Genomic DNA, 27142 nt, shown 5'->3' with positions numbered 1-27142 from the left:
TATAACGAACACATCGTTCAAACATAGGGATGCTCATAAGTGTACTTGGTACCAGAGCACCCTAGGCCAAAGGTCAATGATCGATTTTATAATCATTTCATCTGATCTGAGGCTGTATGTTTTGGACACTCGGGTGAAGAGAGGGGCAGAGCTGTCAACTGATCACCATCTGGTGGTGAGTTGGGTCAGAGGGTGTGGGAAGACTCTGGACAGACCTGGTAAGCCCAAACGGGTAGTGCGGGTAAATTGGGAACGTCTGGAGGAGGCCCCTGTCCGACAGACTTTCAACTCACACCTCCGGCGGAGCTTTTCGTGCATCCCTGTGCAGTCAATCCCTGGGGGCATTGAACCCGAGTGGACAATGTTCAAAGTTTCCATTGCTGAAGCTGCGGCGGGGAGCTGTGGTCTTAGGGTCTTAGGTGCCTCAAGGGGCGGTAACCCACAAACACCGTGGTGGACACCGGTGGTCAGGGAAGCCGTCCGACTGAAGGAGTCTTTCCGGGATATGTTATCCCAGAGGACTCCGGAGGCAGTTGCAAGGTACCGAAGGGCCCGAAGGGCTGCTGCCTCTGCCGCGAAAGAGGCAAAGCAGCGGGTGTGGGAGAAGTTCGGAGAAGACATGGAGAAGGACTTTCGGTCGGCACTAAGGTGCTTCTGGAAAACCGTTCGCCACCTCAGGAGGGGGAAGCGGGGAACCATCCAAGCTGTGTACAGTAAGGATGGGACGCTGTTGACCTCAACTGAGGAGGTAATAGGGCGGTGGAAGGAGCACTTTGAGGAACTCCTAAATCCGACTAATACGCCCTCTATGGTAGAGGCAGAGCTGGAGGATGATGGGGGATTGTCGTCAATTTCCCTGGTGGAAGTTGCTGAGGTAGTTAAACAACTCCACAGTGGCAAAGCCCCAGGGATTGATGAGATCCGTCCAGAAATGCTTAAAGCTCTGGGTGTGGAGGGGTTGTCTTGGTTGACACGCCTCTTCAACATTGCGTGGAAGTCGGGGACGGTGCCTAAGGAGTGGCAGACCGGGGTGGTGGTTCCCCTTTTCAAAAAGGGGGACCAGAGGGTGTGTGCCAATTACAGGGGTATCACACTTCTCAGCCTCCCCGGTAAAGTCTACTCCAAGGTGCTGGAAAGGAGGGTTCGGTCGATAGTCGAACCTCAGGTTGAAGAGGAACAATGCGGATTCCGTCCTGGTCGTGGAACAACGGACCAGATCTTTACTCTCGCAAGGATCCTGGAGGGAGCCTGGGAGTATGTCCAACTGGTCTACATGTGCTTTGTGGATCTGGAGAAGGCGTATGACCGGGTCCCCCGGGAGATACTGTGGGAGGTGCTGCGGGAGTATGGGGTGAGGGGGTCCCTTCTCAGGGCCATCCAATCTCTGTATGACCAAAGCGAGAGCTGTGTCCGGGTTCTCGGACACAAGTCGGACTCGTTTCAGGTGAGAGTTGGCCTCCGCCAGGGCTGCGCTTTGTCACCAATCCTGTTTGTAGTATTTATGGACAGGATATCGAGGCGTAGTCGGGGTGGAGAGGGGTTGCAGTTTGGTGAGCTAGGGATCTCATCGCTGCTTTTTGCGGATGATGTGGTCCTGATGGCATCATCGGCCTGTGACCTTCAGCACTCACTGGATCGGTTCGCAGCCGAGTGTGAAGCGGCTGGGATGAGGATCAGCACCTGTAAATCTGAGGCCATGGTTCTCAGCAGGAAACCGATGGAGTGCCTTCTCCAGGTAGGGAATGAGTCTTTACCCCAAGTGAAGGAGTTCAAGTACCTTGGGGTATTGTTCGCGAGTGAGGGGACAATGGAGCGGGAGATTGGTCGGAGAATCGGCGCAGCGGGTGCGGTATTACACTCAATTTATCGCACCGTTGTGACGAAAAGAGAGCTGAGCCAGAAGGCAAAGCTCTCAATCTAACGGTCAGTTTTCGTTCCTACCCTCACCTATGGTCATGAAGGCTGGATCATGACCGAAAGAACGAGATCCAGGGTACAAGCGGCCGAAATGGGTTTCCTCAGGAGGGTGGCTGGCGTCTCCCTTAGAGATAGGGTGAGAAGCTCAGTCATCCGTGAGGAGCTCGGAGTAGAGCCGCTGCTCCTTCGCGTCGAAAGGAGCCAGTTGAGGTGGTTCGGGCATCTGGTAAGGATGCCCCCTGGGCGCCTCCCTAGGGAGGTGTTCCAGGCACGTCCAGCTGGGAGGAGGCCTCGGGGAAGACCCAGGACTAGGTGGAGGGATTATATCTCCAACCTGGCCTGGGAACGCCTCGGGATCCCCCAGTCGGAGCTGGTTAATGTGGCTCGGGAAAGGGAAGTTTGGGGTCCCCTGCTGGAGCTGCTACCCCCGCGACCCGTTACCGGATAAGCGGAAGAAGATGGATGGATGGATGGATGGGAAATTGGGCCTGGTTATCGCCTCCGCCTTCAACCGATCTCTATGTTTCAGTCGCATCACATTGTCCATCTCTGTCAGTGCCAGCACCTACTGGGATTTATGGCCTCTATGAATCCAGCAGTGTCCCTGGGCATACTTAAGATGAAACAGCTTTCTCATTGCATTGAAAAGGTGATCTTGCATGCCTGTCTGTAAGGGTGCATAGATGCACAGTGGGGTGCACGCTTACTTCACCAGGGGCATGGCTGTGTCTGGGGCTCTGTCTTTTTCAGTGGAGGATGTCTGTTCTGCCGCGAGCTGGCCTTCTCCACATATACCATTTTTTATTGCAGAAATGTGACAGCCCAGGGTGTCCCTAAGTCTGTGCTCTCAGCAGGAAAGTAACTGACATCACTATTACCTCTGTGCCAAGGCCTGATCTTCTGCATCTAGTGTATCTGCAGGGGTGTCTCCGGGCGTGAAGCTATATCCCCATAACTGATGTGTTGTACAGAATGTGCCGACTCGATGGAACTGGGGGTTATGCAGATAACCAATGTTCCCTGAGGGAGGAAATGGTGGTACAACACAAGTCACACATCAAAGCTGCAATAGGTATCCTGCAATTTACAGAAGTGTACTTTACATTTCTGTCTTTATTTGAGCCTCGCTTTTTCCTTCATTGCTCACTACATCTGAGGAGAGGCATGATGAGGAAAAACACCTTCAAATTGGTCAGCAGAGAGACCAATCAGCCACAGCACCATCTGTTCCTCTAATGACTACCTGGCTGCTTTGTGATGGGACACGGTTGGCTGGAGAGGCTCCATAGCAAAAATCCTCTCATTAAGTCTCTGCATTTCGACTCAACTCTGCAACACTGATGACACATGATCAGGCCTGTCTCTTTCTAACACATAAAACTAAACAGTGCCCCTTCATCAATGGGGAAGAAGAAGGTAATGATTTTATAACCTTATGTATACAGTAGAAAGTGAACAGAATGTTCCTTTGTTCTCAAGCCCTCATGTGAAAATATTTGCAGTAGCAGAGTGATGATCTACTGACTCACATTAATAAGTAGATAAACTAGGAATAAATAACTTAAGTATATATATATATATATCTACATTCTTAGAAATGTGTTTAAAGCTAAGGAAAAGCAGATTATACACAGTTGTTGATGTAATTACTGTCAATGAAATATAATTTTGTTCCATTAAGCTACTACACTACTACTAGTGTTTGGGCAGCTGCAGTGGCCCAGTTCACCCTGTCTCCTCACAGCTGTGTAGAGTTTGCATGTTTTCATGGGTTTCCTTGAAAATAGGCCTCAGAATTGAAGTTGGTCCACTTGGCACTGTGGCTGCCCACTGCTCTGAAATATTTAAGATTTGTCAAATTCAGGAGATGAATTTCCTCACAAGGTTAATGAATACAATTTAACCTGCTGAGATAGGTCACTGTTTTAATAAAATAATTCACAATCTTGTATAAGTGGCCCTAAGAGCACATGTAAATAACAGCTTTTGCTACATTTTAAGTCTTTAAGTTACATAATCTCCAAGGTAAATGTATTTTGGGTTCCAAGGTTGCTGCTCTCAGTCTTGCAGAATTGCCATGGCAATTTTATATTTGAATGTCATATATTGAGTCAGTCCCAAGAAGCAGATCCCTGTTAAACTGCCTGGTACTGTACCCATGCACGCCTTGCAGTCGAGGAGAGATATCGTGCTGACTAGTAGGGAGGTGGAGGATAACAACACTGGTTACAGAATCAGTACAGTTCACATAAACAATTCAATCTAAACATTGATTGTTCAGATAATAATACAGTAAACTGCCAATCCACAGTCTGAGTTATGTGTTGTTATATCAGAATGTCAGATGTAATTTAGAGTCAAAAGACTTGCCCAGTAAGTCCTAGTTTACCTCAGCTGTATGACTGACATTTTGTGACTGATTGGTGCTGCTCGTCCACTCACATTAATCATGTCGGTGCTGACTCAGTACACAGTGGGCGGTTAGTGGTGACTGACAGTCTTTTAAAGCAGGAAAACCATGTACCTAAAACCAATTTTTAGTCCATTTGACCAGCATGTAAACAATGCTTTTTTGTTTCCACATTAGAAAAGTGTGAGTGATTTTGCTGTTGATTGAGGATATGTCATGGCTTAGCTGAGCCTGATGATGTCTGGTAGGCTGTGTGCCAGGGCACGGATAGTCCCGATCCAATTTATCCCTGTCTGTGTGCTTATGCCAAAAATCCAGGGCACTCTCTGTGACATTGAACACATCACTCAAAGTTGTGCTCGCTTGACATTTGAAAACTGATACTTATATGTGCAGTTGGCATTTTGTGTAAGATAATCTTCTTCATAATAACTTCTTGCTGGAAGCTCTGAAATTCCTCGCCTGTGTCATTATTTTCATTATTTAGAGCATGGAGTAAATACTTAATCTTAATCAGAGGGTGCCAGTCGTGTTCAGGATACTGTATATTACATAGACTTGCAAAACATCTTTATATAAGACTTGCTCTCTACTGTGCTGTATGCACTCTGCTGTATGCTGTAGGTTTAAAGGATCAGGGTGCCGTTATTGTATAGTTTTCTTACTGTCAACAAATTCCATGAAACCCAAACCAATGATAGTCCATCTCTCAGTAGTTTCAGACCTCCCTAACCTGTATGTTTTAGAATTAATGAATGTTACTCAGATTAAAGCGTAACTCTCGCCAAAATGCAACCTAGGGTCTTTTTGTGAATGTACCCAAGTCAAACTTTCGTTTAAAAGCATATTTAGGACAGAATCGCCACTTTTAAGATTTACTGTATTTTCGTTTTTTGGTCAAATGGCCTTTTGAATGGGAGTGCTAGGGGCACTTTTATGCTAGCCTCAAAATAGCTATTTTTAAAACACTAAGAAGGCTTGACACAACATGAAACTTTGCTCGAAGTATGACCAGGGTCTCTACACCTTAACGAAAGCATTGACAACATTGTTTGTGTACACTGAGTTTACTAAAAAGAAAGGTTTTGAGCAACTCACTGTAGTTGTTGTTCTTCCGGTCACCGTCTATCGAGCCAGTCAAAAATAGTCGAAGGAGGAAAGTAAAGATGGAAAGCTCCAAAAGCTTAGTTCCATATAAATGCACGGATAATTTGTTGTTTTGTCGTTAGTGAAACACAATATTGACCTTGTAGTTGAAAAAGGAGCCTCATATAAGAATGACATTTCCTCCTATGGAGCATTCGGAGATCGCCTATTTTTGACTGGGAAAATGGCAGATAGTGTAAACAGCAACCGCTAACGTGAGTTGCTCAAAACCTTTCTTTTTAGTAAACTCTGGGTACACAAACAATGTTGTCAATGCTTTTGTAAAGGTGTAGAGCCCCTGGTGATACTTCGAGCAAAGTTTCATGTTGTGTCGAGCCTTCTTTTAAAAATAGCTATTTTGAGGCTAGCATAAAAGTGCCCCTAGCACTCCCATTCAAAAGGCCATTTGACCGAAAAACGAAAATACGGTAAATCTTAAAAGTGGCGATTCCATCCTAAATATGCTTTTAAACGAAAGTTTGACTTGGGTACATTCACAAAAAGACCCTAGGTTGCATTTTGGCGAGAGTTACGCTTTAAACTACATTTGTTGGGGAATATTTTCAGCTACAGATAAATATGCATTTGGTGCTCTAGTGAGTATTTACAGCAGCAGGACAGTGTATGTCAAAACTAAACTACAGTGTCCATGTTCATAATATTAAAGAAATATGTCACCCAGTGCAATAGTTTGGCTCATTGATGTGTTTTTAATAATTCTTGGACAAATGGACAAATAAATGGAAGTCTATGGCACAAAGGAATGCGCTACATCCAGCTATGGCTACACACAAATTATTGTTGTATGTGGGATGGATATAAAATATTGAATTTGCCACCTCATCAGTCAATTGGTCAAACACTAAGTATGCAGCATTTATGCAGAGGATTCACTTGTAATGGCTGTCCCTACTTCCATTTAAATAGCCTTAAGGCTTTCTTCTGTATAATATAATAATATTATACATATAATATAATACCAGTAGTTTCTCACTCACTATGGAAACACTGTCCCTTGGTAACAAAGCAATCGGTGTTTAAAGTGTAAAAACAAAAGAAAAGCTGTCTTAAAACCGTCTACTGCTTTTAGTGAAAAATGTCTTGCACAAATATGTACTTGTTTGTTTAGGATTGAGATGTTTTGCTGCTCTGAAAGAGACCAGTCAGTCATATACATGTAATTCTGCTGCGAATCAGACCTATAAACTCCTGCCAAAGCTTATACTGTAATCATAAACACTAATGACAACTTATTTCATGGAGTAACTTTTGAAAATCATTTGCAAAACAGAAACATTAGAGTCAGCAAAACTGTAATCACAACAGCACACAAAGAGCATGGATTTCTCTGCACATTTCGATCTCTATATCTTCTTCTATTTTTAACAATACTTAAAAATAAAAGTCTTGAGATTATAGGTGAAAAGATGAGATAGCATTTTCATCAGCATTTCTTTCTTTTTCAGTTGGAAAGACAATCACTGAGTTTAAGAGGGATCAGACGTTTGCCGTTTGCCACGTCCTGTTTAATTTAGTGTCTTGGCCTTAAGCAATGAGGGTCCTTCACATTATATTACTTGGCACAAGATACAGAAACAGACAGGACAGGACGCAATCCAGAGGATAAATCCAGATTCAGCATAGCCACCAACCAGATGGCAGTATCTTCTTTTGTGGGAAAGATCTGGGATGGTTCTTGTATAAGTTCAACAAAGGAAGTGTTTCATTTCTTGTTGGCTTATTGGATTTCTTATTTAATTAAGACTCCAAAACACTTATGTGAGAACGTTTAGGAAATATCCATCAAGCCAGCTGTGTGTAACAGTGACACATCTCTCATACTTTACACAAATAAAACTGAGCCCTGAATTTATACAGCAAAATGTAGAAGTAGCTCTCTGCAAGTCATTGTTTATGCTAAGCAAAGTAGCTCATCAAAAATTGAGGAAGCGGTTGGTGGTTTAAAACTGGCAAGAAGTTCAATTTTGTCTTTTTTTTCCCAAGTCCTGTCCTTTACGGACATCAAGGTGAGCATTTTTATTCAATGTGAGGCATGCAACACAGCTTGCCTTTGGAGAAGGGAACAAAGAATAGTGGGCACTGGGCAGCATCTGTTCAGGGAGAAAGATTGCTGGCATCATCCCAGCAGGACACCAGCTTCCTGTTTGTCTGCAGCTCTGAAAACCTCTGACACTGCCTCTTTGCTAATATTTTTCGGCAACACCTGATGGCAGAAAGGTGCAAGCAGTCCCTACAGTAACAATTGGCACAGGCTCTTTGACTCCTTTTTTTATCCTTCCTCTAGTCCCTCAGTCACCATTATTACTCCTGTGGCGCCTAACGTGCCTGTAATATTCTAGTCAAACCTAGAAATAAATCTGTTTTAGACAGATAATGATACATTTACAAACTCGGATCCCTCCGAAATCTCCATATTCTGGCTTGTTAATAGCCTACAGTAAAGTCCCACAGGAGTGGATGTTCCCCGAGGACAATATCTTGCTAATGAACAATTAAATATATTGAAATCAGGAATCAACTCTTATTCAAAATATAGCACAACAAACTGTCTAACATAGTGGCGCTTGTGGAAGAATATTACAACCTTGTTTCCTGGAAATTAGATTTATACACAAACTGCTAATTTGTTTTTCAAAATATGTTTTGAGGAAAGCGTAATTGTTGCCTCCATTATGACAAGAAAGTTCTCCTTTTGTTTTTTATTTATTATTTTCTTTACAACTTTATTGGCAAATCAGAACAGGGGAATGACACATTTCTGTGCCTAGCAGCTCTAGAGTTAAATCATAAGTCACAGACTTTATAAATAAAATTGATTAAATAGCCTAAAATATTGCCGAGGTTTAGTAAAAAAAAAAAGCATTTTGGTTTAGGTTAGAGGAAAATTGTGTTTTTTGTTGACTGTTACACAGTTAAACATGTCTTGTCTCAAGCTGCAAGTCACTTTTGATATGTCAATATTAATATCTACCCTTCATTCCCTAATCTTAAAGATGCACTATGCATTCCTGCATGGTTTCAGCGCAATTTCATTTTTGTCTCAAATCGTAGGCATCTCTCCTTGATTTGCTAGCTGCCTGCCCCCTGAACACACTGTGAAAAAGCCTGGTCTCGGGAGACAACACAGGGGGCGTAAACGTCAAACAAACACTAGGGGCACAGGCTGTGCACCAAAATATAACAAACCACATTCCAGCCAATCACCGACAAGATGGTTGGGGGAGGGGGTGGGGGTTAGTGACAGTTAGTCAGTTAGTAATGACAGTTACAGAAACATGGGGGGGAGGGGTGAGCTTGCTCTGTTTTGTTTGCTATTTACTTGGAACGTCAACAGAAGTGACGTCATGCAGGAACTCATAGTGCACCTTTAACTTTACTTTTTCCTCATTATGTTGATGAAATTAATTTAATTTGCATCACATTTCTCTGAAAACATATTTACTGTTGCAAATTAATAATATATTGACCATTCGTTAAGCCTGACCCCACTTGGATGTTGCTATGCATTTGCATTTGGGCACATAGCCTATGTAGTTTACAATGATAATGGTGACAGATTAATTGAAATTCTAAATAATTTTTAAACAATGGTTATTTCAGACAGAGGTAGATAAAAGCAGGCTTCTCACTTAGAGCTGGCGACAGCTGATTTTGCTGGAATAAATTGTTATTTTTAATAGCTGTAGCTAGCTAATTAAGCTAACACTCCATGGTTGCAAACTGACGGCTGACTTTTTAATGTTTCCAGCTGACTTTTAATGGAAATCTTGCAAAATTTAAATGTAAATAAAGAAACAGCATTGTTATAGTTTTGTAGTATATATCTAGTCAATCCTAGTAGCCTAATATAAGAAAAATGTAATTTAAGGTCAGACTGTTATTTTACATAACATAACATATGATTTGCTCCTTGGCTGGGTTACTACTGTAGCTGCCGGTAAGCTAGTTAGTCGGATATGCTAACGATTGCATCTTACATTAGAGTAAAAGGGAAAATTAAAATAATTATTTCTATTTTCTTGTATTATACCACACCCCCAGTCAGTGAGACAATCCACAAATTCATTAAATACACTGCCCTTGCACTATATGAATATGAACTGCCATTCCCTTTTGATTTAAAACGTAATTGTGTTATATTACGTTGTAAGGAAACCTGAACAACAATTCAACAACAATCCCATGTGCAAAATTGCTTTGTTACACTTCACCTCCTATGCATTGAAAATAATTGTTCTTGCTCCAGTCGGCCCACTGTAAAGCCAATCTTGCATTTTACAAAAAGTATGTAGGCTATACAGTAGAAACCAGTCCTCGATCCACCCAAGCAAATCTCTGTTTTAAGATATATTCAGTTAGTATTAACAAGACATGACAATACTCAGCTCTCCCAATGGAGGAAAGTAACAGGGATGCCAGTTTAATGTTTTTCAATCAATCAAAGGTTTTCATTCAGCTCAATGTAGCTTCACTGATTGAATTGCCAGTATAGATTTTCTTGTGTTTAGTGTGTTTAGCTTGCTATAATAGAAGAGCACAATTTAGATCAAGCCCTAAGCATAAAATATGTAAATGACAATATTCCCCTTATGTTTCAGTCAGGGAGCAATAAAGAGGACAGGAGTCTGTGGGAAATAGAGACTCTGATTCTTTTGTTCGTCTGGTTTCGAATCAAATCTCATCTCCCTCTGCAGAGAGATGGAACAGATGACTAGACTTTTACTGTTGCATGAATGCGGAACGGAACTTGTTATTTTTGTTTTGTTATGTCAAGGAGCGCTATTCAATTTCAAGGATGTGAGATGAGGCTTGACCCAAAGTGTCCAATATTTTAAGTCCCCCTTCTTTTGAAAATGTGTTTTGATCATTGTTAGGTTCACTTGATGTTTGACAATGACGATGTTCAGAGTTTGACAGTAGAAGGCTGTTTTCACATTCTCTCTCTGTGCTCTGAAATCTGAGTTTAAGATGTGTTCGTGCCAGCAGGATTTTGTGATATTGGAAGCCAATCATAGTCCGATATGTAACTTACACAAGTGTGATTTGGAAAAACTGAAACCCTGTGCTCAAACAATGAGAAGGGACTTTTCAGTAAAGTAGGAAGTACTTGTGTCCAGTACAAGTATTTGGGATTAGATTTTTCAATAAGGGAGAATAAGTAGACATGCTTTTAAGAAGTCATTTTATGTGAAAAACCCATATTAGACACAAATTATTGCTCAAAGCATAGCATTTTATTACATCTTATAACATGTCTGGAGGGGATCTTTAATAATTGCAACAAAACCAATGAAATTGTAAAACTCCAATATTGCTTAACAAATTTAGCTTATGAAATGTCATTTCATCCTCCTTTTTCTTTACAATAACATTCAACGAGTTCATTGCAGGCTGTTTTGATTTCATTCCAGCTGTTTTTATTGCCGTTTTTATTTCACAATGAAAATGTCCCAATTACTGTTATTTCATGATGCCATTTTTCATCACAAAGTCTTTGTCTACTAGTCACGACAAACCGGGTAGGGGCCAGTTAGCTGTTGCCTCTGCCTGAATTAGTGGACATTCAATTAATGGCTTTGTTTTCATTTCACAATTTCATATTATGTATTTAATATTGGACACTTTGGGTTACCACATGGACCAAAACTTACAGTAGCAAAGAGTAATAGGCACAGCACAGAAAAAAAGTAAATAATGATATAAATGTCACTACGCTATACTAATACATGAATGATCTACTGTGGCTGTCGTTGAAAGCGATGCCACGTTATTTGGAAGAAGTATGTGTTTTCTCAGTTAATATACTAAAGCCATCTTTGCCTCCAGAACAACAGATCTTGCAGTACATTGTATTTCTGGAATGAAGCATTTATAGAGACAGGGTGATTCAATTAAAAAGCTTTACAGGCTTATTCTTGTTTAAGTGATCTGGTTTAGTTGAAAAGTTGTCTTTTCAACTTTTTGTTTGATTTATGCTTTATAATAAGAGTACCAGAAAATGGTTCAAAAAATATTGAGAGGTTCAAGTAAATGTTGTGAAAAACACCTTTTAATGGCTTTGAAAATGTGTGCAAGCAGTCTCCGTTCTTTTCCAAGGTCAATGAAATCTCATCTATGAGCTTACAAATGTGTCTTTCAACATCATAATGCTGGACAGACAGGGAGATTGAAGACTTTACTCCTTGCTGTGCTACAATTTTCATATCATCTTTCACACGTCTCTGCTTCATCAGACGGTCCTGTCATCAGTATTTCATATATCATTCAGTTTGTTATTTGTTATTGTGAAAAAATACACATCCATGCTGTGGTTGTAATCCATGTTTCAAATTAAAAGTCTGAGGAGAGGAGGAGTGCAACCTTCATAACAGCACGGTGTAGATATGCTGTCAGAATGATATTAAAATGCAAAGCATGTATTAAAATGAATTTTGTTATCTCTAGTTCTGCCATTAGTGTGCTGTGTGATTAAAAATATAACTAGCATTTAAAGAGTGTTGTGTCAAATAAATGCCAAGGTTATCAATTTAAATTTTGGGCACAGGCTCTCTCCAATTCTCTAGCTTTGGTATGAACCAACTAATTCAATCTGGCAATCTATTAGCTCTGAGAAGTTGTTATTGGGAAAAAACATTTTAGAGTCCCGTCTATAGATGGTCATGGGGCCATGAATCAAAACAATTTTGTTGTGTACAGAGGAGAGCGTTATAGGCCCTTTTTAGAAACCGGTCAGCCAAACAGTCAACCTAGAGGCTTGGAGAAAAAAATGTCATGTCTTGATGAATGGCTGTCTTTGTGCTGTGCTCCTCATAAAAGTTTACCTCTTGCTATAATAAATCATGATAAATTGGGTCTCTGTTGGAAGTGTAGGCTAATTATTTCTTCATTTCATTCCCCTCCCTGTTATGCTTCTTCATTTCATGTCCTGAAGGTCCACAGCTCAACAGTTGTCACCGTGCTTCTCCCCATATAAACTGTTTTATATTTGACTATCCTTTCTGTTAGTTACCGGCCAAATCTGGTCACACAGAGCGGGAGATTTTATGACTGACTCTCAGTGTGACATCCAATATTACGGAGACAGATTAGAATAATAGCTCTGCAAAGGTCTGGTGGCCTACCATGCTACAATCATCTTAACACAAGCAGAGCAATCTCTGCCGCAAACAACCAGAGACCGAACATGAAAGGCCTCTGTAACAAAGTACAGACAGAGCTGTGAATAAAAAAAAAAGTATCTTATCTTACCACTTAGAGTGGCGCTAGTTCCTAGGTAAGAGCTGCTCACAAAGCTGCTGAGAGCAACTTTTGCTGAGGGGCTTAGGGAACTTGAAGAGAAGACCACGTTGCTATGGATGACGTCATCTTTAATGAATGAACTTACTCACTATGTCCACACTGATAGGTTGACAGGTGTAAGTGTAAGTACATGCAAAATAAAATCTTCATTAATAAGCAGGAGTGCAAGAACATAGATAGTATTTATCCAGCAGGGGATATAAAAAGTGCTTACGTATGTAGAGTATGTGCAGTTGGTCATTGTTTACGTAATGTACACTTAATGAGCTGAACAAAGTGGGGTCTAAAGAGTTGTGCCATCTATCATCTCCTGTGTTTTGGTGTGTTGGTGAAATAACTGGATCCTTATTAACTCACCTGCCACCAAAATATGCTTTTAAAAGTTCATTATCATTGTATTGTTTCAAAACACTGATGCAACAATGCCCATTACGTGCAGCAGCTGACTGACTGTAAGCAGATCTTGGTGACTTTATTTTTCTGTTGAAAAAAAAAGGCTTTGAACATATTATTATTATGATGCTATCAAAAATCACCAACCATTGTGAATGGCAGCTTTTCTGTAGAATATCTTAATTTTTGCCACTTTACCTATAGGAGGTCAAACGAGGCAGCAGAGCAGAAAGCATACTTACGCCAGGTCTCATTTGTTGAGAGCAGATTTTTGCACATTCAGCCAGGATAATACATTTCTTATAATCAGCATCTACATCTCTCTGTCTCTCCTCTTTCCGGCTCTTACCTATACCTCTTCTCTCTATTATATCTTGCCCATATCTCAGCGACTGATCTATGCTGCCATCCGACTCCATGGCAAATAGACCCATTTATCTCTCTGTCTCACCCAATAGATAAAATACACACACATATGTCTGATGTTGAATCTAAATGGATGCACTGAATGATGCACAGTCACCATGACCATTATAATCACACAGATTAGTGACTTATCATTTGATTTGATTGATTGACAGTAAAAATACATGACAGCACTGAACTGTCACTCAAGCCGTTTCTTCAAGCGAATGTTTGTCAGTGCACGAGTCATCGCTGTTCATAGACAGAGCAGAGACAAGACCTTATGTAAATTATCTCACTTCAGTTTTGCATCTTCAGCTCATTCTGACCTAGCTCATTCTGACCTATCCCAGACAGCAAGCCAACATTGAATAAATATTGATTTTCCATCTGAATCATCAAAAAATGATAATAAATAAAATAAAAAAATAAATGTTGAATCACCATTACCATATCGATGAAACCTGACGTTATTAATGTTGATGGCAACAACATTGGAACAACATTGATCTTGTGGTGTCTTAAATAGTAATGCTGTGATGCTGTATGAAGAGGAATCCGCCGACACTGATCTTGATTATAAAAAGGTTTATTACAAGCAAAGATTCAGCATCAATTTAACAGACCCATGGATATCTGGAGAGACGACCAGCCCAATCTTCAAATTCTGTCGCTCTGCCTTTCCTTTGTGTGAGCAACGTATATATCCTATGCATTGTATCATCATAGGGCGTGATATGTGTGAATACATGGTTCGACACAGAACTTAGCCAATCAATGCCTGTTATCTGGCACAACTCCAAAAAAGGTCTCTTCTGTCTTGGGGGGACCCCTACTCATGTTAACAATTTCCAGATGTTCTCAGTAAGTGTAGAGTAAAGTTCATAGGACTCCCTTTTAACAAACCTTTAAGCAAAGTTTATAGAAAGTTATAGAATGGTCATATACTACAATCTAAAATAGTTATCTTTATGATTGATTAAGCATTGATATTTGGTTTACCGGGCGATATTGCCAATGATTTAGAGTTGACCGGGAAACGACTTGTTTTTGAAAAGCCATCGACATAGTTGATCGGGAAATATGATTGAAAATGCATGGATATATAGTTGACCGGGAAATATGATTGAAAATGCATTGATATATAGTTGACCGGAAAATATGATTGAAAATGCATGGATATATAGTTGACCCGGAAATATGATTGAAAATGCATTGATATATAGTTGACCGGGAAATATGATTGAAAATGCATTGATATATAGCTGACCGGGAAATATGATTGAAAATGCATTGATATATAGTTGACTGGGAAATATGATTGAAAATGCATTGATAGTTGACCAGGAAATATGATTGAAAATGCATTGATATATAGCTGACCGGGAAATATTGATTGAAAAGCCATCGATTTTTGGTTGACCGTGAGATCATCAGGTGGTAGTACCAACGTACTGCACCGGACACATCTAATTTCTGGACTCTTGGGACCCATACAATCAGGTAAGCTTGCTCAATATGTAATGTTCGATATGAATGAATTGTACCAAATCAAATACTGTTACTCGTTAACATGATGGTTAGAGTCCATCATGCGTTTGGATTCTGCAAAAGACAACTTTTAAAAATAGCTAATGTTAGCTAGCGTTAGCTAACATTAGCTAGCGTTAGCTAACATTAGCTAGCGTAAGCAACAGTAACTAGTCTTAGAATATGATACAGATGAAGTTGGATATGTTTTGGCAAGGAAATGATTGGCTATGACTGAATTTCCATTTGTAGTTGCATTATAGTTTTTGGATTTTGCTGAGGACAACTTTTAGAATTAGGTCATGTTAGTTAATGCTAGCTAACGTTAGCTAGCGCTAGTCTTAGCATAACAATCTATTTTGAACTGATGTTTGGCAAGGATGTGACAGTATTTGTTGCTCTCATGGTGTTGTAATGTGTTTGTAGAGAGGAAAATGCCAGGCGGAGAGGGAAAAAAGAGAGATCACCTGCAGGAGGGACTGAAGCAAGTAAAAAGGTAACCGTGTGTGTGTGTGTGTGTGTGTGTGTGTGTGTGTGTGTGTGTGTGTGTGTGTGTGTGTGTGTGTGTTGGGGGGAGGCCTCAGAAATTTTCTTTAAGAAAGGTGTTACTGCAAGCTGATCCTTTTTGCCTCCCTTTAATTCGAATAAACCCATGCACATATTCTTGGGCAATTTTGAAGTGATTTGAATGTAGGGAAAACATGATAGGCTAGCCTACAACACTGGACAAATTGCCTTATCCTAGGCCTAGGCTACTGAATTTGTTTCCAGGTGTGCATATGTGGGTGTTCTGTTTAACTTAAAGGCTCATTTTTTTGCATTGTGCTTGTATTTTCTGTTTTAGATGCTCTTACACAGCAGATGGGGACAGCCGCCGTCACCCAATTTACTTTTGCCCAGGCTGTGCAACAGTTGCTGTGCTATGCGCCAGACAGGGCAGGATGGACTGGACGACAAACCAGTCAGACGTGAGAGGACCATTACTGTAAATATGCTAAAGAGGACAAATAATAAAATAAGAGGCTAATAAAATGAATTCGTTTTTACCTTAAACAGTGTGGTCAGTGTTTTAGGCTAGGCTATAGGCACACAAGCTTTCAAATGTTCCATCACTTTTTAACATCCTGGCTGTAGATAAAGCAGGATATTCATTATAGGCTATTTAATTTAGGGCATTACATTTTCATATGCCTAGCAATACTTTTCTATGGCTTAAAACCCTTGTGTTGACTTCGGGTCACATTGGCCCGTTTTAAATTTTTGTTTTATATCAGAAAATATTGGACGTAGAAATAAGCGCTGAAAATGTGTAGAAGAAAAATTAAAAAATTTAAAACGTTGGAAAAAGCAAAAACAAATTGTGAAAAAAAGGCATCACAAATGTCAGAAAAAAAGTGTTTTTTCAAGGTTGAAAGGAAGACAGCACAAGGGTTTAATAATGATTGAAATTCCATTGAAATCACATTGATCCTTAGTTAAGTTGAAATTTCAACATTGTTTCAATATTCCTGATAATTGATTTACCATTGAAATTCCGTTGATCTATGGACAGGATTTCAACATTGTTTCAATATTAAAACAGGGTGCAAAATGATGTAGAATCAACATCAGAGTTTGATGTTGATTCAGTGACTTAATGTTGACAACGGTAGTAGTAGTAAAATGAATTTTCTTCAAATTGACTACTGTATTTTTAATCTAGTGTTCAATTTAGTGTGTGTGTGTGTGTGTGTGTGTGTGTGTATGTGTATGTGTGTGTGTGCAGTGTTGGGGAGTAATGGAATACATGAACCGGCGTTACGTATTCAGAATACAAATTATGAGTAACTGTATTCCGTTACAGTTACAATTTAAATACTTGGTATTTAGAATACAATTACATTGTTGAAATCAATGGATTACATGACGATACTTCTCTGTTTCACGAGTTTATTCACTCTCGCAACTACATGCATTTCCCAGAAGCCCCAATATGAAAATGAAAAAATGAGCTATTTGCGTGATCACTGATAGAGGTAGAGATGGAGCCGGAACCGGCACAACAGAGCCAGGGCAGGAATTCACATTAAAGAAAGAGAAGGGAGAACGAAATATAACTGTGCAGTGCAACCTCTGCTTGCCAGCAACCAACCTCCTTTCAGCGTCCAAAATACTCCACCTCCAACCTGAAGAAGCATCTTAAAGTTTTTTTTTTAATTAGCCAAGGGTAGTCGTCTGCTGTAGTGTTACTGGTCACCTTGCTATTTTATAGTTGACGTGCAACTTTACATTCTCCTACGTGCTGATTTACTATCCCCAGAGCCGTTGAAAGACTGACTAGCCCCGTTTCACATGTTAGCTAACGTTAGCTAGAATTAGCTTGTGGTAGCAAGACTGCGATTAGATTTTTGTAGTATGCAGTTCGGGACTACAAATACAACAATCTATCTGCATGTTTAGGTACACATTCAGCCAGTTGGAACAGAAGAACACACCAGAATAGGGGGTCGGGGTCGGGTACTAAAGTAAAAAAGTAAAAGTAAAAAACGGGTCGATGATGAAACAAAACTGAGCTCCGTTTTCTCGTTTTTCCAATGTCCATACAAATTAAAAATTAACTGGAAAACTGCTCGTTTTTCAACGGTTATTTTTTTGTTATTCATGTTTCCGTTTTAACCCAAGAGCGAGAATACGGGCTCATTTTTATAATGTGCATAATCATTGAAAATCTGATGGAACACAGGTCTCGTTTATAATGTTATTTTGGTCTTACGTGTTAAGTCAAAAGTTGACTAAAACCAATGTGCTCTGGACAGGAAGTAACATTAACGTGTCAAAATAAAAGTATGAGCGCTGTAATAACTGCCAGAAGAACAATGTACTTTAGCTTTTGCCTGTAGCTTGTCAGATTAAGCTACAGTTAATTATTTAGGGTTATATAAAGTATTTAATTGAGCAACATTCATTAATAGCCACAAAGGGAGTAATAATGGATATTATTTTAAAATAGAAATAGGATTATAATAAGTTTTAAAGCAGCCATATTATGCTCATTTTCAGGTTCATAATTGTATTTTAAGGTTGTACCAGAATAGGTTTACATGGTTTAATTTTCAAAAAACACCATATTGTTGTTGTACTGCAGTGCTCTCTCTCACTGCTGCAGATCCTCTTTTCAGCTGGTCTCTGTTTTAGCTACAGAGTGAGACCTCTTTTCTTCTTCTTCTTCTGTACTATCTTTGATTACACTTGCACATGCTCAGTAGCTCAGATGTAGATCATGTCAGCTAGCTAGCTCCGTAGACAGTAAAAGAAAGGCTGTTTCTACAACTTCGGTCAGTTACAAGGCAGGATTAGCTGGGAGACTTCTAAATGAGGGCGCACATGGAAGTAGTTCTTTTGTAGATTATGGTGAACTTGTGTGTGTTGTAGCAGTGCTTTGCTATTGAGAACAAGGTAGCATGCTAACGCTACGAGCTAATGGTTGCGGTTAGCCTGCTCGTTTGTGACGTCACAAGCCGTGCCGATTTTGAACAGCTCACCCAGAGACTGAAGGCAGGACACATTCAGAAACTGTATCTCACTCTAAACAGCATGGATGGATTTTTGTGTGGAAGCACCAGAGACACAACATAACACCCCAAATCCCAGAAAAAGTGATTTTTTCATAATATGGGCACTTTAAATCACATTTTAAATAAAATCGGCATTCCCCTAGCATTATGTGTGGTGTTATTGACTACTTTTACTCTAATCTACTCCAGTCAGTAAAAACAGGCAAAAAATATAAGGGCTTTTTTTTAATTGCTCTGCAGAATATTGTATGTGACATGGTTGACCACATTAGCTGCCAATGAACATGTCAATGTGATGAAGAACATAAATTAACAAGTTAAAGTGTACTGGAGACTCTCTCATTCTGGTCTGGTCTCCTCAGGCCCTGCAGACTGGACCAGAGTTCATGGTGAGCATGGCAGACCTCCTCACTGCTGGGCCTGTGCCTGGATCACCCAGCTCGTTAGATGTTCACTGATCATACTAAGCCCTTGAAACAGTAGTTGGCCAATATTGGATACTAAAATATAATACATGATAGGTATTGTGTGGTTGAATTACAATAAGGAATGGTCAATGGTAAGCACTGTGGCCTCACAGCAAGAAGCTACTGGGTTGGAACCCTGGTAAGCAATATAAATATTTACTGCCATTGTATTGTTGTGTTAAAACCGAGATCTCTCTCTCTCTCTCTCTCTCTCCCTCTCTCTCTCCCTCTCTCTCTCTCTCTCTCTCTCTCTCTCTCTCTCTCTCTCTCTCTCTCTCTCTCTCTCAGAACATACACTTTCACAAAGTCTGGTGCATGTTTATCACATATTGTATGGTGCTGTGGACTCAAGTGGCAAATCTGAATCAGCAAAGTGGCCTACTGTAATATTCTAGCAGTAAACCACAAGTGTGGTCCAGTCTGCAGGGCCTGAGGAGACCAGGATGAGAGAAGCAACATGGCAGCTTCCTCACTAATATGATGAGAGGTTTGCAATGTGGCCCAGTTGTATCTGCAAGAGTTCTTCATCACACTCAAAATTAATGGCAGTTAAGTTGGTCAACCATGTCACATGAATATTCTGCAGAGTTGCAATAAAAAGAAGCCTTTTCATTTAAGTGGTCAAGTGGTTTAGCCCTTGTGTTGTCTTATAAATTGGGTCATTATAAATGTTATTGGCATAACAAAATTGACCATTTCATAAAGCATGAAGTAATTTATCACTCAATTCTGGGTTACCCCTTTCATCCAACTTCATTCCACTCATTAGTTTTACACTTATTTTTTGCATTCATGGTCAACAGACCTCATTTACATGAATTATACCTAATTTCTAAGTAAAATGAGGATATATATGATTAGTTGTTTTGGATTATAACAGACTTGTATATTCAATTAAATTTCATTTATAGTATCAAATCATAACAGGAGTTATCTCAGGACACTTTACAGATAGAGTAGGTCTAGACCACACTCTATAATTTACAAAGACCCAACAATTCCAGTGATTCCCCCAAGAGCATGCATAAATGCGTAAATGCGACAGTGGTGAGGAAAAACTCTCTTTTACTAGGAAGAAACCTCTGACAGACCCAGGCTCTTGGTAGGCGTGTGTGTGTGTGTGTGTGTGTGTGTGTGTGTGTGTGTGTGTGTGTGTGTGTGTGTGTGTGTGTGTGTGTGTGTGTGTTTATGTGTGTGTGTGTGTGTGTGTGTGTGTGTGTGTGTGTGTGTGTGTGTGTGTGTGTGTGTGTGTGTGTGTGTGTGTGTGTGTGTGTGTGTGCATGCACATACTTGTAAATATGCATGTGTGTCCTGTGTGTTTATCTTCTGTAAAGCTCAATAGTGCCCTTTTGCACTACCAGGTCAAAATTTGCCCGGGAAGACCATAACTGCTATAAAATTGAATAAAACACCCAAAATTTTATGAAAGTTGTGAATATTAATTTACTTGCGAAGAGCATGGAAGGGAACAATGCATGTTATTTTTGGTTAATTTGGTTGAAAGAGTGTTAGATGCCTTTTTACTGGCTGGTGTAAGATTAGAGTAACTAGTCAATAACTGCCAGACATAGGCTAATAATAGATGAATGTAGATTTCATGTGATTTTAAAATTATGATTAAATAATTAAATACTTTATATAACTTTAGCCTAATCTGACAAGCTACAGGCAAACAATGTTTTCATAAAGTGCCTCGTTCTTCTGGCAGTTATTACAGCGCTCATACTTTTATTTTGACACGTTAATGTTACTTCCTGTCCAGAGCGCATTGGTTTTAGTCAACTTTTGACTTAACACGTAAGACCAAAATAACATTATAAACGAGACCTGTGTTCCATCAGATTTTCAATGATTATGCACATTAAAAAAATGAGCCCGTATTCTCACTCTTGGGTTAAAATGCAAACATGAATAACAAAAAAACAACAGTTGAAAAACGAGCAGTTTTCCAGTTAATTTTTAATTTGTATGGACATTGGAAAAATGAGAAAACGGAGCTCAGTTTTGTTTTTCCGTTTTTGGTTTGAAACCAAAAACGAAACATCGACCGGTTTTTCGTTTTTGGTTTAAAACGAAAAACGGATTATACTTTAGTACCCTGACCAATAGGCCTGTTTAGTAAGCTGTATGTGATGGCCGCATTCCTACACGTATAAAATGTAATTCAATGTGGAAGTAATCCAAGTATTCATACGTTACTCAGATTGAGTAACGTAACACGTTACAAATTACATTTTTGGGCATGTATTCTGTATTATATAACGGAATACGTTTTGAAAGTATCCTTCCCAACACTGTGTGTGTGTGTGTGTGTGTGTGTGTGTGTGTGTGTGTGTGTGTGTGTGTGTGCGCGCGCGCGCGCGCGCGCGTGCATGAGAGACCCCGACCGGCTTAGAAGTGTTTGTTCTGGAAAACCACTGGAGGGTATGTTTTACAGACTGGCAGCCCAATTAACTGTCAAATAGACATTGCCTCAGTTCTGTCTCATAAATATTTTTGCTTCAGTCTGGAAAGTGAGATTTCAAAGTGACAATGTGGGCACAGTGACTGCTTGCTACCAGCTGGCCCTGGTTATTAGAACATGTGTACATGTACAAACAGTATGTGCTTTTGCACTTCATTAACCTCAGAGCAAACAGTGATTGCCCTGTTATTCTGTCTTCACTCTGCCTGACCCTCCTCTAGTATTAGAAAATATCGGCATCTCTGTGTATGTCTTGTGCCTGAGTAAACTGTTGCTATGAGAGCTAATAGTAATTTCAGAAGTGGAGGAGAAGTATGATATTGTGAGCTAACACTTTCAACGTAAGAGTTTTTCTGAAACAGTCTGGGGAAAAGGGAAGTGAGAATGTATCAAACTTCTCAAACTGACACCAAATAAACAGTGCAAGATAACAAGTTATATTTCTCATAGTCCACAGGCATACAAGTCAAACAGTATTTCATTCCCTTCTACAAAGAAGGTTTTGTTTTCAAAGCATGTATTGTATGTATCCTTTGTTGTTCATGCCATGTATCTCAGTCTAAGAAAGTACCTTGGTATACAAAATGGGTATAGACTGCAGGTAATTGCAGTCTTAAATGTAATTCAAATTATGCCATTACGGCTACATTTGTCTGCTCAGCCTGGGTTTTGCTACTCTCCAGCTTTGAAGATGGAAATGTAGGGTTTTATTAAATTATTTTCTGTTCTGCCGTCCCTAAATGAAAAGAAAAGTCACTAAGAGCTTCAAAAACCAGAATACATGATCTACATGCTAACATATACGGCCACCTGCACAAAAAGTATAAACATTGGAGTTTAGTGCAGAACGACTGCTCAAAAAAACAAAACAGACATGCCAAATTGCTGTCAGCTCAGTAACAGCAGACAGTATATAGCAGTGCAGCGTTGAACAAACCGGGTGAAACAAATCACCCCAGGGAAGAAGATTATCATGGCATGATGTTCTCTTTGTGACACCATATCACACCGTCATGCAGAATGCTGCCAACCCCACACAGCTCCTTTGAGCCACAGAACAAGAGAGGTTGTAAACCGTTTTTTTGGGGGTGGGGTTTGCTTTTGGTTTGCGTTTAAAAGGGCATTTAGTCTTGTAAAATGTCAACCTTCATACTAGGATCATGTGTTGAATGTTGAAAATTGCATCACATCTTTTAAGTTCTGATGCTAAATCTATAACTCATTTTACACAGGCATGAGCATATCATTATAGTAAATTAATTGAAAAGTGATGTTATTAATTTCCTTATCTATTGTTAGCTAGCTGGTGAAAAAAAAAGCCAGATATTTTCCTCAAGAGTTGGTAGAGACCAAAAACAGAGTAAAAAGAGAGTGATTAATGGGCAATCAATCCATAAGGTTGCCAGAAACATGACTCCAAATGGATGATAATGTTACTCAGGATGTGTAAATAAGCTAATTTGTTTCCACTGCCCCCAAGTGACCGAAAACAAAGTCATTGGAGGTTTAAAAACAAATTATTATTGGGTAAATGGACATCAATCAAAAAATCAAAGGACATATTGTACTTTTTACTCCATAAACACGTATTCGACAGTTGTTACTTGTTACTACTTACAGTACTGTATCACTGTATTTTTCATACAAATCATCTGATAAGATTTACCAACAGTATACAAAATGAACCCCACCTCTACCAACAGTGAAAACTACTTACACGTTAATGTATCAGCTATAATAATCGAATAATATATAATACTATAGTACTAACAGGGGCCAGTTTTCTGTATTGAGTATGTTTGCTTTTGATACTTGTAGTACATTTTGCTGATACTTGTGTGCTTTAACTTTACTTGAGTAAAGAATCTCAATACAAAAGTCTCAGGAAAACACATTGCAGTTTGAGGCATTTGCAACACTCTAATAGGCAAAATGTCAAATCTGTCGTGACTGTGCTTCTTTTGCCCTTTAAAAATCTGCTTCACCAGTACATGGTCATAGCCTTTACGTATTCTGTGTTGTTTGTCATTGAATGTGAGAGCATAATTAAAATGAAATTAAAATAGTCATAATGAATGTCATAGTCATATTATCACAGAGAGAATTTGACCCTTTATAAACCAAGGAGGTAACACAGTATACAGAAACTTCGTACGTGACAATGTGTGTTACCACTGAATAATAACTAAACTTCAATAATGAATAATATAAATGTTCGGGAGGATGAGTCACTTTTGCTGCACGGCTGATGGCACCACAATCTTTCCCGCGTGTTTCAACCACTCATTTATTAGATATTGATTTCATCTGAGTCTTTTCTTTTCTTCCTCTGACTAGATTTACTCCAACACTTTTTTTTAATTGAGTTGTTAATTGTATAAATATAAGATAATACTCAGGCAGCATTTCTTCATTTATTTGACTTGTTGCAGTTGCTGATAGCAAAATCTGTGTTGTGGTTTTTATTGTTATTTGAGTTGCCACTGCTGAGTTTATTGGATTAATAAAAACTGCAGTGGTTTCTCTCATGTTTTATTTAAATATATATTTTTACGGCCTGTCTGATGTGTATATATATTTATATAAATGTATTTCTCTCTCTCTCTCTCTCTCTCTCTCTCTCTCTCTCTCTCTCTCTCTCTTTCAGATGTAAATGGAGAAGCAGCAGTGTCACCAAGAGAAAGTGGATGTCCATACGATTTTAAAGTGCTTTGCATTAAAACACAAACAGCATCACTTCTCTTTAAAGTAATCCATTACTGACAATTAATGTCAAACTGCACGCTGGAGCAGCTTCATGCTGCCTCGCTGGGTGAAACATTGCTAATGGAAAGAAAGCCTTATAAGGTCCAGCTGATCAATATACACCTAAATGCAGCATAATGCCTTCAAAAGTGTCATGTTTATACCTGTTGACGGTGGTTTGCTGGGCGAGTGCTCTGTGGTACTTGAGTATATCTCGCCCAACATCCACTTATGTCGGTCACATGTCTGTGCCTATACGTAAGGCTGCGAAACCCCCAAAAAACATCACCTTCACCAACATCCACACCCGCCCCCTTAACCCACATGCCTTTGAATTTGTCATCAATGAGCCGAAGAAGTGCGAAAGTGCCGCTCCCTTCCTGGTCATCCTCATTAGCACCACGCACAAGGAGTTTGATGCGCGGCAGTCAATTCGGGAGACCTGGGGGGATGAGAGCACCTTCGGCGACATCCGCATCCTCACCATCTTTCTGCTGGGCAGGAACACGGACCCCGTCCTGAACCAGATGGTGGAGCAGGAGAGCCAGATATTCCACGACATTGTGGTGGAGAACTTTATTGATTCCTACCACAACCTCACCCTCAAGACCATGATGGGCATGCGCTGGGTGGCTACCTTCTGCCCCAAAGCGCAGTATGTCATGAAGACGGACAGCGACATCTTTGTCAACATGGATAATCTGATCTACAAGCTCCTGAAGCCCACCACCAAGCCAAGAAGGAGATATTTCACTGGCTATGTTATAAATGGTGGTCCCATAAGGGATATGCGCAGTAAGTGGTACATGTCCAGGGACTTGTATCCTGACAGTAAATACCCACCCTTCTGCTCGGGCACTGGCTACGTGTTCTCTGCTGACGTTGCTGAGTTAATCTTCCAGACTTCATTACACACAAGACTGTTGCACCTGGAGGATGTGTATGTGGGACTGTGTTTGCGTAAGCTGGGTATACACCCGTATCAGAACAGTGGTTTTAATCACTGGAAAATGGCTTACAGTCTGTGCAGGTACAGGCGGGTTATCACCGTGCACCAGATCTCCCCGGAGGAGATGCACCGCATTTGGAACGACATGTCCAGCAAGAAGCATCTGAGGTGTTAGGTGTTTTTTTGTTGCCTTTTTCTCCTTTTAAATCTCATCACAATGAGTAATGTAAAAACATTGAGGGCTGCTGCAAGTATCTATTTTACGACGGATGTTTTCATTAACATTCATTTATGTCTATTTCTGCTGATAACACCTCACAACTGTTAATGAATGCATGAGGCTTGTAAAGCGCGTATTCTCATGCATAATTAAAATGTGGTGTTTGTTACTGAAAGACATTTTGTTCATGTATTCCAGGTACAAATTTAAGCAGAAAGTTCTTTATAAGCATTAAGTCAATGAGCGTTTAGCATTAAGTAGTGTGGCCTAATGGGTAGAGAGACTCCATTTCAACCAGACAACCTTGGTTCAAGCTCACACTCACAACCTTCTGCCCTGCTAAAGTGTCCTTGAGCAAGACACTGGATCTCTACTAGCTGCATGGCTGCTGACTTAGCACCCTGATCTTCCTGCAGGACAGCAAGCCAAACGATAATTTATGTGCAGGAACAATAAAGTATCAAATTAGTATATTACATTTATAATATCATACATTTATAAGTATTATTTGCAAAGAAAGACAAATTCCTGAACAGTGAGAGTGCAAATAGTTCTCATATCCAACAACAAACCTGGTCGTCTGTTGAGGTAAAACTACATTTGCACTCATGCTGCTCTCCCCTTTATTCATCTTTATCATGAACGCAGTCAGATACAAAGCTGAAAATAAGCTGCAGTATATCGTCACTCTCAAAACAGACGAAGTTGAAAGATAATTTGATATTTTTCTCTTGCATTGGCAAAAATGAAACCACCTAGCTGTATTAACTTTTTTATGAATTTGCCTGATGTTTTTTTTACATATTGTTATAATTTCACTGCCTCTTCTCTATGAAAAAGTTAGATGTATGTTTTGATTTTTCTCCTCTTTGACATTTTTATACTTGGTAATTGTGTGTCTCAGCTACCAGCTCCTCATTAATCCAGCTGCTGCTCTTGTATGCTGTATACTCAGCAGCTATTTCAACTCATCGCCTCCTCACATATCAAGAGAAATACAGCATCCTGTCGTGCAAGTATGAGTTTAACTGTAACTAAGACCATTACAGACTGGATGTATTATCATATGTATCTGGCATATCAGTGATTGCTGAAGCACTGCTACTGAAATCATGGAAAAATATTGTGTTTCTCAGAAAATGTGACTTTCATGGCCAAATTTTTCTTTTCTTTTTTCAAGAGTTTTGTAGTATTAAAAGCTAATGTGACATTTACTGTGAAAGCATCTATCCCGCAAGGGGTTGTTGTTATATATTGAATGTTTTTTATATTAAAAAACAAATGCTTGACTTCCCTGTTAAAGGGTTACTTTAGGTTTATTGAGTTTTTTTTTTTTCAAAATGTCTTTGTGTTTCTAATTAAAGAGCAGATTGTTCTACAGTGGTCACATAAAGGATTATTCAAAATGATTTAGTGTAGCTATTTAAAGCTAACTTACATAACTTCCTGAACAACAGATTTGGCTACAAATCCTAAATTCCAGGATAAGGGTAAATGCTGAAAAGAAGATTAACAGAAGCACAAGTACAGTAGAGACAAGTCATAAAGTCAGAAAACTCACTCCCTATTGTGAGTTACACTGTAATATCTGTCTAAAGTTTGCTAACCTTGGATAAAGGTAG

General features: G+C 39.7%; 1 protein-coding gene across 1 annotated transcript in view; it reads left to right on the top strand.

Annotated features, from left to right (window-relative positions):
• The window catches only part of b3galt1b (UDP-Gal:betaGlcNAc beta 1,3-galactosyltransferase, polypeptide 1b), a 55783-nt gene extending 28955 nt beyond the window's left edge, over positions 1-26828 (top strand). The window contains exon 2 of the mRNA XM_031298284.2: positions 24254-26828. Coding sequence (XP_031154144.1) covers positions 24489-25475 — 987 coding nt within the window. The 5' untranslated portion in view covers positions 24254-24488 and the 3' untranslated portion in view covers positions 25476-26828. The remainder of the gene's footprint in view (positions 1-24253) is intronic.
• The last annotated feature ends 314 nt before the right edge of the window (positions 26829-27142 follow it).

Source organism: Sander lucioperca, chromosome 8, assembly GCF_008315115.2.
Source record: "Sander lucioperca isolate FBNREF2018 chromosome 8, SLUC_FBN_1.2, whole genome shotgun sequence".
In the NCBI taxonomy this organism is placed as follows: Eukaryota; Metazoa; Chordata; class Actinopteri; order Perciformes; family Percidae; genus Sander; species Sander lucioperca.
The sequence above is the reverse complement of the archived record's forward strand: the minus strand, read 5'-3'. Positions and strand labels throughout refer to the sequence as shown.